Consider the following 16,071-nt stretch of genomic DNA (forward strand, 5'->3'; position numbering starts at 1 on the left):
CTGCAGTATTCATATTGCAATTATGAGTTACTGAAGTATAAACACTTATCTATATTAGTTATTGTATCAAAAATAAAGATTTACCCTCTTATTCATGAACACACAATAAACCTATTTTAGTTCAAAAGCGAATATAATGTGTTTTCTCTTTTTCATTTAAGAGTGAAAGAAACAAAACGCTTTTTAGGCCTTTCATAACTTCATATATTTTATGAATAAAAGGATATATTTGTTACTTATTTTAAACGGGGATTTAAAAATGACAGTACGACACTTGAACAGTGTCGCTTTATAAACGACTGTTAGGTCCGCTTGGAAAGAATTGCGGTGCGCGATAGCGAGGTCTATTGCGCTTCGATTGCTCGATTTATAGATCAATCTACTGACTCTACGTACAGTTTGCTTTTCAAAATATCTTCTTGTGTTCAACTTATATCAAAATCAATGCGTATCATTACATCATAAACTACTAGGGGCCGCCCGCGACATCGTCCGCGTGGAAACCCCTCCCGTGTAAATCCCGATCCCTCGGGAACTGCGGTATAAAAAGTAGCCCATTCCAGGTCTTTTCCTACATATATACCAAATTTCATCGTAATCGGTTCAGTAATATTTGCGTGAAAGAGTAACAAACATCTATACATACATACGTACATACATTCTCACAAACTTTCGCATTTGTAATATTAGTAGGATTTTTTGTAATAAACTGTTATATTTTCCTTTATATAAAATGCAATAGGTACCTATGTAGTTAACATTGTTTTCTCATAGCAGGATTTCATAATCCACCTTAATATTGTTACGTTAACTAGAACATGTAATACGTGTTAATGTTTGTAGTAATTATCTCATTACAACAGTCTAAACAGATTTTATCAACATAATAATATCCGTCCTGTTACACCGCTCTATTCAGCTTATACAATCTGAAGCTTGCTTGTTTAAAACCTTCCTTTTAACCGACTTCAATAAAGAGAAGGTTTTCAAGTCGATCGTATTTTTCAATAAAAACTGACTGTTTTCTTACGCATTGACATAGATTTCCCTGGAGAAATAACAAGATAGTATATTTTAAAATCTATGAATAAACACCGAAACTTAAATCGTAGACATGGGGAAAGGTTGAAAATAAAGCCAAGACATGGGGACACGCCAAAAAAATAACAGACTAAAAGTCTTGCACGAACCGTACAATCTGTTGGTCTGACAAGTGGCGTACACGCAACACAATGAATAGATAAGATAATCTTAGAATTCAAGGTATGGAATTGACATATATTTTATTAATCTACGAGAAAGACATTAATATTATTTATTTCTTTTTCTATTCAACTATCATTTTAATCACTTCTCTAGCCAATTATTCCATATATAATTAAATATGCATAAACTATCTAGCAACGCAATTCATTTTCAACCAAACCAATCGTAACAAAGAACTCTTACCAAGCAAATCCTGCTGGGGCAGCCATTTATAAAGTCTAATATTCGAAGGTATATCAGTCATGTTTTGCTCCGCGTCTTGCTTCCACAGCACTCGTTGAGGCAGTCTTCCTAACGCTTCGACGAACAGGCGGTGAGCAGCTAGAGGCATGTTGGTCGTTCTTACTGAGGAACCCATGGAGACGTATACGAAACCCGTCTCGCCGGCGCCGGAGATCCATTCCTCAATTTCCTGGAATTTGTAAAGATTTCTGTTTAGTAAGGCTAAATGTATGAGCTCTAAATCTAAATTTATGTAAATAAATATTAATCACCAAAATGTAAGTACGCGCATACCTTTTGAACAGCTAACCTAATTTGGATAATATTTTTAAATGTAAATAAAATTTGTAAATGTCGGGACAAGGTTTGTATGAGATCGGTTAGCAATCGAAAAAATCATTAATATACAAATATATCTTATCAATATATTTTGGACAGCTTACAGTCACTCAATAAAAATAAAAATTAATTAAAAGTTATAGTTAATATCAAAAATTAAATCTTGTATGTCCAATTTCGCTTTTTATACTCGACTTAATTAAAGGTCAAAAGAGTTCGAACAAGTTAAAAGTTCACTCGAATATTAAATGTAAAGCCATACAAGAATAACAACATGTCAGCCATCAGAAAGAGAAATTTCGCATCTGACATGAAAGTTAACGAATAAACTTATAAAACACATTACTCAGAAGAGTTAAGTAGGTACCTCCAGGCATCGAATTCAGGATGACTCACTCACTCAAGTCTTCCCTCCCGGAGGACATTTTCAACTATGTTACTTTGAAATTTGATACATGGACGGATTAGACTCGAAACACGTGTAACTGTCCTTCAAGTTCTAAGAATATTGTCCTAATTATTTCGATAGAAAACTGTTAAATACATTAATTAAAGTGGACATTAATTAGTTCCTTTATACATAATCTTCATGATAACAAAATGATTTAATCCTTATTCTACTAATTTTACGTTAAATTTCGAATAATACAGAAGCAAAACCCGAACAAAAATACGTCTAATTGGTATTTGCAATATAAAAAAATGGGATACATTATACTAATTGTACGACATTGCTTTCCTGTAAAGCCAAGAGAACAAAACAAAAAATACTGTAAAATGTTGTTCAAAATAAGCTACAGATTTGGCCTCAATTAAATAACTATGAAAAATACTCACAGGATCCAAAATCTTCGGCTCCCGACAATGTATACAGGCGACCTCCGCTACATTGGGCAAATAGGGCCTGGGATACGACACAGAATAATGTCCATTCTGTAGTATAAAACTGACATTCTTCGCCATATCGTAGACATGAGGCACTTGGGGGCCGAAGTTTCTTCTTAAAACACTCTGAAGTAACTGCATACTGACAGCATGGACGGCTGAACTTCCAATTTGAATTAAAGTATTCAAAGTTCTGTCAATCAGTCCCATGTTATCAGTAAAGCCATATCCGAAGAAAGGCGTGACAGAATAAGGTGTGGGTGATCCGGATATACTGAAGGCTGATGAGTAAAAGCCTACAGTGTTGATGTACATGAAGGGAACTTTGAATTTGTGAGCTATTCCCAATGCGCACTCAGGATATGCGCCGTCTAGGACGATAAGATCGAAGCTCCTTCCGGATCTTAGGAAGGATCTCGTCTCCGGGTCGCTTAGGAAGGCGTCACAAGCCTGTGGACAAACAAGATTTATTCATATTATTTATTTTATATATCGGTCGGGTAAAAAGTCTTTTCGTATTATAGTATGTATGAACTTGTAATAAAATCTCTTTGGTTTCAAGAATAACAAATGAGTACACGGCTTATTAGGTTTCTTTCAGTGAACTTGGAGGTACCCAAATATCGAGCTTGTTTGTGTACAGAAAAGATTTTATTACAAGTTCACACATTCTGTAATGCGAAAAGATTTTTTCCCCGACCTAATGTTTGGAAAACTTACAGATAACACATTCATGCATAATTCTAAACAGTAGAAGACGCTATTATCTAATTTTACAAATACTAGATTTGAAAAACAGAAGGCACTAGAAAGTATTATCAGGGTAAATTAAGTAGATTTCCTAAATGGAATGTCATTCGATAGCCGATAATATTCGAAGCAACAAACATTGTCTCTAATTGATCTATTGGAATAACCAATCCTTTTATTGCTTGACTTTGCTATTGCACACCAGATATCGCTTTGTAGGTTGATCTCAATTATTACTTGTTTAAACATTTATTTTAAAATATTTTTTAATGTAGAAATTAGCATTTTGTTAGCGGTAAAGGTGCTTAGAACGCTAACGCCAGTATACTTTACACTTCTTAACACAAATCTTTGACTAATTTACGAAACCTACGTAACTAGGTGAAGTATTGTTAAGTAATACTACCAAAGAAACTCCATGTTCCGCTAAGTTCACGCAAAATTACCTAATAATAAGTATTATCATAAATAAACAAGTTTCTTAATAAAACCCTGTAATAAGACTAAACAAAGCACCTTATGAAAAGGTTGAAATATCTTTAACATTAATTAAACATAAGCAGGGATATTAATTAGTAGGCAGATTTGTATAAGCTGTATTTATCTCGTTGAAGTCCTAATTACATGAATCTTTAAAGGAAATCGTATCGTAATCCTTTTAGATACTATCATAATTAAACGTTGTTTTCTCTCAAACAAAAGGATTTATTCCTTCTGATAAAATTTATGACTCTTTACATAGAAAATTTTGTGAGGTGATTAAATAAGTAAATAGTACCAAAGGTGAATTAAAAAAATGTCCTTTATATTACGTTTTATGGTACTATTTGTTAACACATGTTTTTAAGTTTATTACGGTCTGACACATGAACTATTATTATATTTAAAAAAATAGCACGATTAAATGGCTTTTGATATTGTTGCACCTGTAGATTTGACGGAATCATCTCAAAGTCGCAAGTCAGTTTACCAATAACGTATGATTTTAAATAAAAAAAAAACTATTCTAAAAAGCTTTAATCTCTACGAAATGGTCGTCTTGATAGCACTTTCAATACACATCTCGTGATTGAACTGCGTCTTGCTGTCCACTTTTCATCTTAATCTGTAAATCCCTTGCCATTTGGTTGAGAGGTGCATGTTCCTAACCTATAACCGTAGAGATACATCAAGTGCGTTCAACCACGGTGAGATGAAAGGCCCTGCCTTCGCAACATAACTCCGGATTACTACCCACAGATGATATTTCTAGGAAGTATTTCGCTTTATCGAAAAATGCAAATTTCGAAAATACTGTTCATCCGAATTTACGTACACGCATCCGCATGTAAAAGTTAATAAAAATGCAAAAATTCGCTGAATAATGCAACAAAATTACGGGGTGATAGGTTTATGGACAGAAATTATACCAGATTCCTTTGGAAGTATTTAAGAGCGTCACGAAAAAATCTCACACACTTCCTTATCTTTTTATTAAACTAAACCTAATACATCGACAGCGCTGTGACTTATTAACTTAATGCAATAACTACCGCTGTTCTGCAACCTAATACATTTTTTCAATCTCTGTGTTTAACAGCGCGGTTAAAGGTTTACATAATATCGTCTTCGTATCGAAAATATAAATGAAAAATACTTTTACTACATGAAATAACTACGTACAAAATATTTTCAAGACGACATTGTCATTAGCTAATCTATAGCTCGCTCTGAATTATTTAATAGAAATGTCTCACTGAAACCTACAATCGCGAAGAAACAACAAAAAAACGTCTAACTTCAAGTACCTCATAACCATATCTGACGATATCCTGCAACGTCAGCTGGATCTCTCCCCTCATCCTCGCGCCGACCAGGTCGAAGGACATGAACTGTCGCACGTAGGAGACCAGACCCTCGGGCGCTATCTCCTCCATGCCGGGCACGTGGAAGTCTGCTGGGAATGCACTGATGAATGTTATGTTGTGGCCTCTGGAACAAGACAATGGAATTAGTGAGCAATTGATATAATTATGTAACTTCTTCTTTTCGTATGGTTAGTGGTCAACTTATTGTCAATGTTGTTCAAGCCGCCCGAAGACCTTTGACATGGCTTTACGACTGTTATCTTAATAGACAACAACCGGCTTTCTACGACGACTTTTTACGTGCCCTCCGAAGCACGGAGCCCAGTTCAAATACAACTATGTGATTAGCGACTGATATAGAAATAATAACATTTATTCGACCTTAGTTCTGTTTTTACGGCAAGCGGATCATATCGAAGCAGTTATGATCTCTCCTGAATACATTGCCTTTCGTTATTTAAACTGAGAATATTGGATGAAATCCTCAAGAACAATTATTTGGCATGCATCGTATATTGAGCACCCAGCACAATATGACAAAGAATCCTTTTTCACCTGACTCCTGTCTATAAAATCTCCTACAATGCTTAGACGTCGTTTAATAAATGTATAAATAGTCTGATTGATTTATGGAGGTTTGAACTTACCTCCTAATAAGTCCCCTGGAGAGTTCCCAGAAGGGCATCTTATGTGACTTGGTGCCGCCCATAGTGATCATGAGGATGTCGCTGCCGCACGCCGACGCAGCCAGCAGGATCGGCAGGCACAGGTACGGCCATCGCGACCTATGCTGATAACAAAAATATACCATTTAGTAAAACAATCCTTTCTACATTAGAGTAAGATTTTTAAACTAAGTATTAGGTATTCTTAGTTAACATTCCCGTCGGTAAATAATTTATGGGTTAAGCCGCCTATGGTACGGACATTTATTGGATGGTTAGGCGTTTAATGATTTTTCAGCATAAGGTCTGTTTTAGGAAGCCACTTGATAATGCGGTTCTGGATAATTGTAAGCAAAGATTTTTCTGGATTTCTCTCACATCAAAATTGGCAAATAATTAATTTTATTTCGCTCTACAAACATATAAACAACAGACAGAGTACAATCAGAATTGAACCATTCTAAATCGATAGTTCTCTTACAACCAATATTTCAGTAACTAGTATGTTTCTATCCATATTTTATACAAGCTCTGCCTTCCTAGAATCAAGCAAGATCTTAGTAATTTCAATAAAAGCTATAGACATGATGTTCTTAGAAACATCACAGTCTGTTCATTACTATTTGCAGTTCAATTTCTAATTGGGTATGACTTTAACGTTCTGTGTATTGCAAATACAATACAATTGAAACGTTGCGATTGTTCAAGTCCTTTATTGGAGCTAATAACATAGGACAAATCAAACAATTTCAACATTTCTCAAGAGGTATTTTACAGAAAACCAAGTTCTGCCCTCGACGGCATCATCGCATACAAGTTTCTACGGAACTAAGTATTTCTTATTTCATGTTAATCAAAGGTATAATAGATAAGGCTATTAACTATTTACATATTCGAATCCATAAGATTAAGTTCGTAAAATATTTTTCTGTTAGACTAGTTTCTGCCTGTGACAGCATTTACGCCAAAGAATTTCCTTAGATATCCTATGCGCTAATCCTGGGTATAAACTATCTGTGTTTCATTAAACCAAACATAATTAAACTTTCACATTCTAATGTTAGTAAAATATCGAACAAAATAAAGGTCAATTACTCTAAAATGTTTATAAACTCGTTACGTCATCATTGCCACAACGTGGACACGTAATAATGTAAACAATTTTCTAATAGATTTCTTTAGTATTGGTTCATAGTACGCGTATCAATATTGATCAAATTGGCCAACAGTAACAAAGTAAGATTGCTATTACGAGTACCTACTATGTAGGTATTATCTATTGTATGGTACGAGAATGTACTTATATTATCTATACTTCTATACTAATATTATAAAGCTGAAGAGTTTGTTTGTTTGTAACGCGCTAATCTCAGGAACTACTGATCCGATTTGAAAAATTCTTTCAATGTTAGATAACCCATTTATTGAGAAAGGCTATGGGCTATAAGTACATCATCACGCTACGACCTATAGGATCGGAGTAGCAACGACAAATGTTACAAAAACGGGGATAATTATAATGCATTCTCTGTTATGTTAGGTAAACGAAGAAGCGCGGGTCAGCTAGTATTATCTATGTTTTTTTATGTAGTATTGAAAGTACATAAAATGTGTTACAAGCTATTGCTGAATTCCTTCTTAGAGTTACCAATGATTAATATCCACGTTACTTACCCCCGGTTTCTGAGGTACATTTAATGGTAGTTTATCTATTCAATAGCGTTAAAACTCATATAAAAAAAACGCTATTGAATAGATAAACTACCGCTAAATGTACTGAGAAACCGGAGGTTAAACATTTTGCCGATAGTCCGTCAGCAAAATAGCATCGCATATAAGTAAGTACAAGAAAATGCCTATAAAGTACCCCTCAATGGTTCGTGAGTAGGTAACACAGTATACACATGTAAAAACAGCATCAAACATGTAATTATGTCATGAACAACAATTGTTCTCACGCTATCAACATACGCATAACATAAAACTATTCAAGAAATTAGAAAATGTCTACCCTTGAACTTGGCCAAGATTACAAAACACACATTCTATTGTCGTTCAAGATTATTGTACTCAAATATTTATTCAGTCTTTGATGTTTGTTTCTCGTTCTTGTAGTCGCTATTTGGTTCCTATTTATTTATATTTCTGTTCCTGTATGTTATAGACTCTCTATTTTAGGCAATTACGGCTTTTCTATTACATTCTTATGTCGTCAATAAGATTTTAAATGTTTTTTTCATTGATACCTATTATTATATGAACACGTCTATTAGCATTTTTCTCGCACATATTAGGAAAAACTACACTTTAATTGCCGTTGTGGGTAAAAATAATGTCGTCTTTATTAACCTTCTAATTTTAAATATTTGCGAGATATTATTTATCCTTGTGACAAGATATAATTATATGGATGTGAATTGGCGTGGCGTTCTCTGATCTCTGCCTGCCCGTATTGGGAGAAGGCGTGATTTTATTTATGTTCTATAAATATTAGTTACCAGCAATTATTTCTAAAAAGATCCCAATTAAAAATACGAGAGTTGTTAGTAAATAAGTTTAGAAATATTAGCAGGAAGTTACTCAAGTGTGATCCAATGTGGCTGGTGTCGCAAGTGGTATGCGGTGAAATGATCACTTGCTCACTTGTTACATACTTGCTATTTATTACGACACGGCCTGTTTACTATATACTAATAGATTTGGTTAGATTTTTGGATAGTATCTATACTAATATTATAAAGCTGAAGAGTTTGTTTGTTTGAACGCGCTAATCTCAAAAACTACTGGTCCGATTTGAAAAATTATTTCAGTTTTAGATAGTCCATTTATCGAGAAAGGCTATAGGCTATATATCATCACGCTACGACCAATAGGAGCAGAGTAGCCATAAAAAATGTTACAGAAACGGGGAAAATTTTGACCCATTCTCTCATATGTGACGCAAGCGAAGTTGCGCGAATGTTATAATATACAGTGTAACTTTATATAAAATGTATAATTAGGAGGTAAACCAGGGACTCAGATTTAAGCTTTAACTATTTTGCTATAACTATCTAACTTTTATACAACGGCAATTACGTAAATAAAAGAAACAAGTACCAAATAATTCACAGGTATATTGACGTAAATAATTATTATACGTCAATTATACAGGTTCATGAATAAACATGCACCTTAGTCATAACTTTAATTGCATCAACACACTGACCACTAACCCGAAGTTTAAAGAACAAACGACTATCACAACACGCCCGTGATGATACATACATTAAGCGTTAAGATATGCAGTTACAAAATGTCATATGTTTCATTATAAATGCATAAGACATGTGCCGTTTTCGATATTGCATATTCAGAGAGGTTTATTGTAGGTTTGAATAAAACAAAAGTAGAAATAACTCTTCTATTGATGGTATATTGGACTCCCACGGAGAAGGTACGAATTCTAAACCAAGGCACGCACTTCCCATTTTCTGAAATTATGGAAAGGTACTTATTTATCGACTCGTGCTTGAGCACTAAAATAAATGATTTCCCTGATAGTTTTCTGTAAGTGATATTCATTTTCAGATGGAGTTCGCAAAATTGGCCAAGCAAAGTTTTAGATATCATCGGAGTTTTCCCACCCATGTTTAAAACCAAGCAGTGTCGCTTGCAATTCAACAGTATAAAAAAAGGTTACCTATTCATTAAGATCAAAATATATATAATCGGTGGTCCTGTAAGACGAAATGTATGTATAAGAATAAGGCAAGGGAAGTTTGTAAGGATCATACCAAGTGGCATTCTTTCGTCTGCACCATGTGGGGAAACGCCGTGATTCGGCGTAGGTATGTTTGTTTCTATCAAAATAACTGATGTTTTGGCAAATTTTAGTTCTAGCACAAGAAAGAAGGACAAGCATTACCGTAACTCGGATAAAAGTAAAAAAAAAACTGTATTTAATGGCGCATCTCAGGGATAAACGGTTGTAATTCATTCTTACGTTTTATGTAATATCAATGAAAGTACATGTAGCATCTGACCTTTGTCTCATAGGTCAATAACCTAGGCCTAGACCGGTTGTTCAAAACTTGAAGTGCAGGCCGAGAGGATAATCTTGTGGTTATGAAGCTCAGCTATTAAGCTATTGAGTTGCACTTCGACCGCAAGTGTTTAACTTTGAAGTGGTTACTTGTGGATAATAATAGAACTAGTAATTCGCTTGTCGTGTTTCAGTGTTGCATCTGTGTTTATTAGTACATAGCCTTGTGATTTGATACTGCAAATAATTAGGGATTTGTCTGTTTTTTTTTTTGACAGACAGTCTCTCATAATATGCCTATAAACGTGACCTAGAACATTTCCCTTTATTTTTGTTAACACGTTCTAACATATTTTAATTGACTTTTGCTTGAGATTTCGGCGCTTGTTTGAACTGACCTCAGTTACGCTCATTAGTAACTAAACCCCATCTAATTTAGTCCAATATAAATAAGATTTTAGTTCTTCAGATAGGAACTACTTATAATAATTTTCCAGTTCATGAAATATTTTATCTAATTTGTGTCTGATTAAGTGATTTCTTTATATTGCAAAATTTTCTAAGAAATGATTGAAATTATTATTAGTAGTTCCCGTACTAATAATAATTTATCTAATAATTACCTTTACTACTAATAAGATAAAATATTTTTCCCTCAGTCATTTCTTAGAAAATTTTGCAATATAAAGAAATCAGGAGAGAATAACTATATCAGAAAATCTTGCTTATTCTTCAGATCTTAAATCAAAATTTACTAGTGTAATATCTCCAAAAAATACATATTAACGTTGACTCGAACTATAAGTGCTTACTATCTACTGCTTGATAACTGATACGTACACTTGTTCTATAGTAACAGTTATACGAACAGTATGACACGCGACAACAGCTGTTATGGTAATATCGAATAATAACATTAGTTACGCCGTCACAAACAATTATCATTTCACAACGCTTGTCATACGATATTCAATTTCAAGGATTATTAGTAAGCTTAGGTGAAAATTGTAATAGATACCAAATGTGTGGGTAATCGACTGCATGTTATTGCAATCCAGTACATTGTAACGTTTGAAAGAGTTTGCGATTAGGGACTTGTATGAATAAAGAGTAATGCTTTCAGCGTATCAAATAACTATCGACTATCACTTTAATTTGATAAATAAATAAATAAAGTGACTCTTGGACTGATTGGGAACATCTTCACATTGGTGTAATGATCCAAAAAAATGGGTGAATTAGTTAGAAAATCTTTGGTATTCAATCCATCTATGCAAATTAGGTTGCCTACCACAAATAAATTGCAATTCTGGAACTTATCAAAAAAAAATATTTTGACAAATTGTATTGATATTTTAAGCCCAAACTTCAAAATATCAACCGAAACTAAACCTAAAATAAAATATTTTGGAAACCACACAAAAAAAACTTGATGTACTTTATCATACATAGTAATAATTTATTTTGAAGTGAAAGTGGTAAGATGACGGATGATATACGGTTATTAAGTCGTATCTTTGTACAGACGGTTTATTTTAATAAGTAACATGTTTTTTTTATACTCCAACAACTTAGTAAAGAATCTTATACGCGATGTTCGCGGCTGGCAGAGATATACAACACTTAGAACCAGGCTCAGAGCAGATACTCGTGCTCACCACACTAATATTTGTCCTTGGTGGGACTCGAACCCACGCGGCGCCGGCGTTATGGTTATTGCGGCGAGGTGACCAAGTTAACCACTTCGCCAAACGTGCAGTCAAATATTTTTTATTTTACTTTATTTATTATTAAGGACAACATACACAAATAAACAGATCACAAACATTATTTACAATAATTATTGGTATGTGCTTTTTTATTTACAAATTACCACTGCATGCAAAGAGACAGTGTCATCTAAAAGTAATATTACTTGGACGGGGAAAAAGTCTCATAAAACTCGATATTTGGGTGCCTCACAAGCTTATTGAAAGAAACCTAATGTACCGTATATTTGTGATTCTTGAAGCCAAAGAGATTTTATTATAAGTTCATACATACTATAATGCGAAAAGACTTTTTTCCCCGACCTAATACTTTTTTATAAAACAATAAATTGCCGAAATATAGTAATACTAATTCCTTTTGGAAACATCAATTATAACATAAACTGCTTATAAAAGCTCAATCAATCGATCAATTCTACTAACATCTACTAACATTATGACGTAATCAACATAAGGTTATTATAGAAAGTGGGTAGAGTTCACGTTGCACTTCCTAAGTTGACATAACGTTAGCAAGTGCTTAGTTGCACGTAACACGTCTAGACTAACCTTTAGTACTGTCATTGTGAATAATAAATCGTAATACTAAATGTGGTAATTAATTTTATTTATTATTATTTAATTTTTAGTTTTGTTGTTAATATTTATTATTTTCTTTTAAATTCCCTGATTATTGTTTGTTTAGTTATTTAAGTATGTCATGTTAGTCAATAAGAGCGCATTCTCGCCGTTAAACTAATAAGTTTGGCGAGTATAAACTAGTTACTAGATTAAGGTAAATTTTAAAAGTACAATAAAACAAATAAATAAATACTGGTAATTTATAATTTAGTATAATTTGCTTGACGTTTCAGCTCTGTGATACCACTTCTGAAGCGCGTTTTTCTACAGTCAAAATTTAAAATGCAACGCGCATTCCTACGCTATTGGTGCCAATTGGAGTTAACAAAAGTTTTCGATAGCTTGTCGTCTAAATATTTAGAAGCTTTTGATGTTAAAAACTAATGAGCACCTCTCGCTTATTTTGCAAGTACTATGTTTTTCAAGTAGTTTTATATGTAAAATGCTTGATAGATGATAAATACTGACTATAGAAAATCGCGCTGCTGCACAGTAGAGTCATAATTATCTCATGGTTAGACTACATTATTTTTTTTATAAATATTTTCTAGCAAACCAAAATTAAATAACTACTTACAGGTAATTTTGCTGTCAAAATGTAATCCACTCTTATTTTTAAAACCATAAATAATTATCAACAAAATACATGAAAGTTCTATGCTGTTCTCATTAAACTTAACTTTCCCACGTAATCGAAAATGATATATTCAACATCTACCTACGATTGAACTACATATAGTACCCTTTTAAACAGTATTCATAAAACAACCTTTTGATAAAATTATTTAAATATCTTTTCACAAGGTTTATTTCTATGGAAACGAATGGTAAATCCTTTACATTAAGTTTTATAAAAGGTACCTTATATGTTTATGTCTAGTTTTAGCCTTAGGTCTTAGCTTATAAAATTAGCCTATAAAAGAGACTAATATTTTAGGCACTCATGTCTGATTTTTAGATACTTAATTTTACTGTGTACTGTATTTTTTCAACATACGTTTTTCATTTTCATTCGCTCTAACGGGCGCCGCAGAAACTATTTTTTCAGATAATTTGTAAATTTTGAAATGTCGAACCCTCGGTACTTGAAAATGCCGACTCTAGAGAATCGCGTGACTGAAATCAGACCAACAAAATCTTGTTTTCTATGTTGTCGAAATTTTACACTTAAAAAAAAATATATGTACATACAAAAGTATGTTCATATTATAATTTGATCACAAACTGATTGTTCTTTTATAAAGGAAGAAAATAAGCTTCATAGCCCTTAAATTTTCTACAAACATAACTATAACTATCACATTCTCAAACTAATTTCCACCAATTAAAACTATTAAACGACTTATCTTCAATTAATCTTTAACCACCGCCAATTAAATCTCAAGCACGGTTCTATACAAATAACATAGACTACCTTCACTATGTTACCTCAGCGATCTGTCACTGGATAATCTCGTTACGGTACGTCGAAGCAGAGAGGATTAGTTAGCGCCCAGCCTTTAAGCTTTCACAGTTCACTCCAATAGAACCTAACAAGAACTGGATCAAAGGACAGTTTCATACAGCTCGTTTTGTTTTTCGATAGTGTGTCTATTAAAGGTAGTGAAGGTACGAGTGGCTATGAGATTTTGCAGTGTAACGGTTTATAGAGTCTGTTTTACTGTCGTCATATGAATTGAGAAATACGTAACGTGTTTTGACAGATAATGTACAAAGAATTATGTTAAAAACATTGGTATTACTCCTAATAATTTCTTACTGAAAATAATTTCTTTAGTCTATCTAGGTATTGGAAAGGATACAATCAATCATATTCCCTGTTATAATAGCTTTCATCTAAATGCAAAATCATTTGGATTGCTGAAACACTAAACTTTAAAAGTTATTATTATTTGTTACAGTTAAGTCAACAAGCTAAAAGATTTATACGAGTATGGTACTTAGAAAGAAGGTAGTGTTGAGAACACCTCAAGTTTTTCACCAAACAATATAAATGTGAACCTAAACCTCTACAAAATATTATGTAGATCATATTCAGAGCAACGGAACCACATTATGCTTGTAGGTTAAGTACATTCTAAGCTAAAAATATCTTCGTTTACTAAAGGGAACATGCCTGCGATCAACACATTTCACCATTTTCAGGGCATACGAAATCTCAATAACAATAAGGCACTTCCATCTAGGGCATAAATGTATGGAAAATATTATGTTAATAAGGCTTTACGATATATTTCTCGATCGTTTTGTGTGATAACCTGACGTGAATGTGAGTGAATTGATAAGGGAGTCTCGTTGTATAGACTTACTCTTACCCGCCACTCCGTCCGTATTGACTTTATTTATATTGGCTTATGTTATATTACTGTAACGTATCAGGTACAGGGCAATAAACCACCATCATTCTGTCGCCAGAGTACCCACGTCACGTCACGTACAAAACCACAGCCAATAACTAGTGTTTGAATAGCTAATATATTATTTTGGTACATAAGCTACAATAGGAGCAAGTTTCATCAAAATCTGTTCGGCAGTTTTTGTGTGATTGAGTAACAAACATCCAAACTTTCGAATTGATACCATCTATACGTAGAACAAAATCAGTTCCCCTGAATAGGGCGAAATAAGGTTTGAAAATGATGGTCTTTATATTGCAAGGTATACGAAACCCTTGCGTAACGTTTACTTCATGGGAAATGATATGAATCTATACTGATATAGGTCTCCCATAATATGGGGTAGAATATGAGGTGTGCATGGCACGGTAAAAGAGAATCATAATAATACCTATTATATTGTACGAGGTACATATGTTTTCACTACGCGAATAGTAAATTAGATACAGACCTATGTTGTCCCATTTTCTTCCAGTTATTTATTCGGCCGATAAAAAAATGGTAGCATATTAAATACTAGTATTATGTTTGAGTGTCTTTCTTCTACATAATATCGCAAGGCAAATAATAGCCAAATAAACATAGCACCAAACGTCGAAAAAAAGTGCGATGTATTGCGTTTCGACAATTATATGAGATTATAAAAAATATTTACAACGATAACACTTTTCCATTCACATATTATTTGTAAAGATAAATCTATTAAGAAAAGCTATAGGCATTATCTAATTTGTATTACAGTTAGGGATTGCAATCCGGTATCATTTTCAATCCGGCCGGATTTTACCGGATTAACGCCAATCCGGCCGGATCCGGTCGGATCCGGCCGGATTAGAGACTGCTTAGTGCTTATACATAGTTCGCCATTTTTGATGAATGGAAGGTATGGGCAAATGTATTTGAGGGTAAATGTACTTTGATTTTAAAAAAATAATAGATATAAAACATTTTATCATAAAGAATAATATCATCTTTAATTATAACATTTTAGTATTCATTGAAATAAAGAAATTGAGTTAAAACTACATATTCTATATAATTAATTATCAGTCTTAGTTATTAATGTAATTATCTGTAAGTACTTACTACCTCTAGACTAGAGCAATAATAACTTTATATTTTTTGGATTTTACTAAACGAAAAAATGAAACGATTTTAAATAAGAGAACAATCAGTTTAATTATAGACAACAATCAAAAACATGATAATTAGTTTATGAGACTTAAGAATCAAACATTTCTAATATGATTTTATAAAATCAACTTTAGTCATTCATAGAAAAAGCAT

At 33.1% G+C, this 16,071-nt stretch overlaps 1 protein-coding gene across 1 annotated transcript in view; it reads right to left on the minus strand.

The window, feature by feature from the left end:
* Positions 1-16,071, minus strand: part of Ugt50B3 (UDP-glycosyltransferase family 50 member B3) — a 64,838-nt gene that overhangs the window by 3,290 nt on the left and 45,477 nt on the right. The window contains exons 3-6 of the mRNA XM_076120952.1: positions 5,957-6,099; positions 5,250-5,433; positions 2,665-3,162; positions 1,450-1,678 (exon numbers count right to left, since the gene is read on the minus strand). Of these exons, the coding sequence (XP_075977067.1) occupies positions 1,450-1,678; positions 2,665-3,162; positions 5,250-5,433; positions 5,957-6,099 (1,054 nt within the window). The remainder of the gene's footprint in view (positions 1-1,449; positions 1,679-2,664; positions 3,163-5,249; positions 5,434-5,956; positions 6,100-16,071) is intronic.

The sequence above is a fragment of the Anticarsia gemmatalis genome, chromosome 12, assembly GCF_050436995.1.
Source record: "Anticarsia gemmatalis isolate Benzon Research Colony breed Stoneville strain chromosome 12, ilAntGemm2 primary, whole genome shotgun sequence".
In the NCBI taxonomy this organism is placed as follows: Eukaryota; Metazoa; Arthropoda; class Insecta; order Lepidoptera; family Erebidae; genus Anticarsia; species Anticarsia gemmatalis.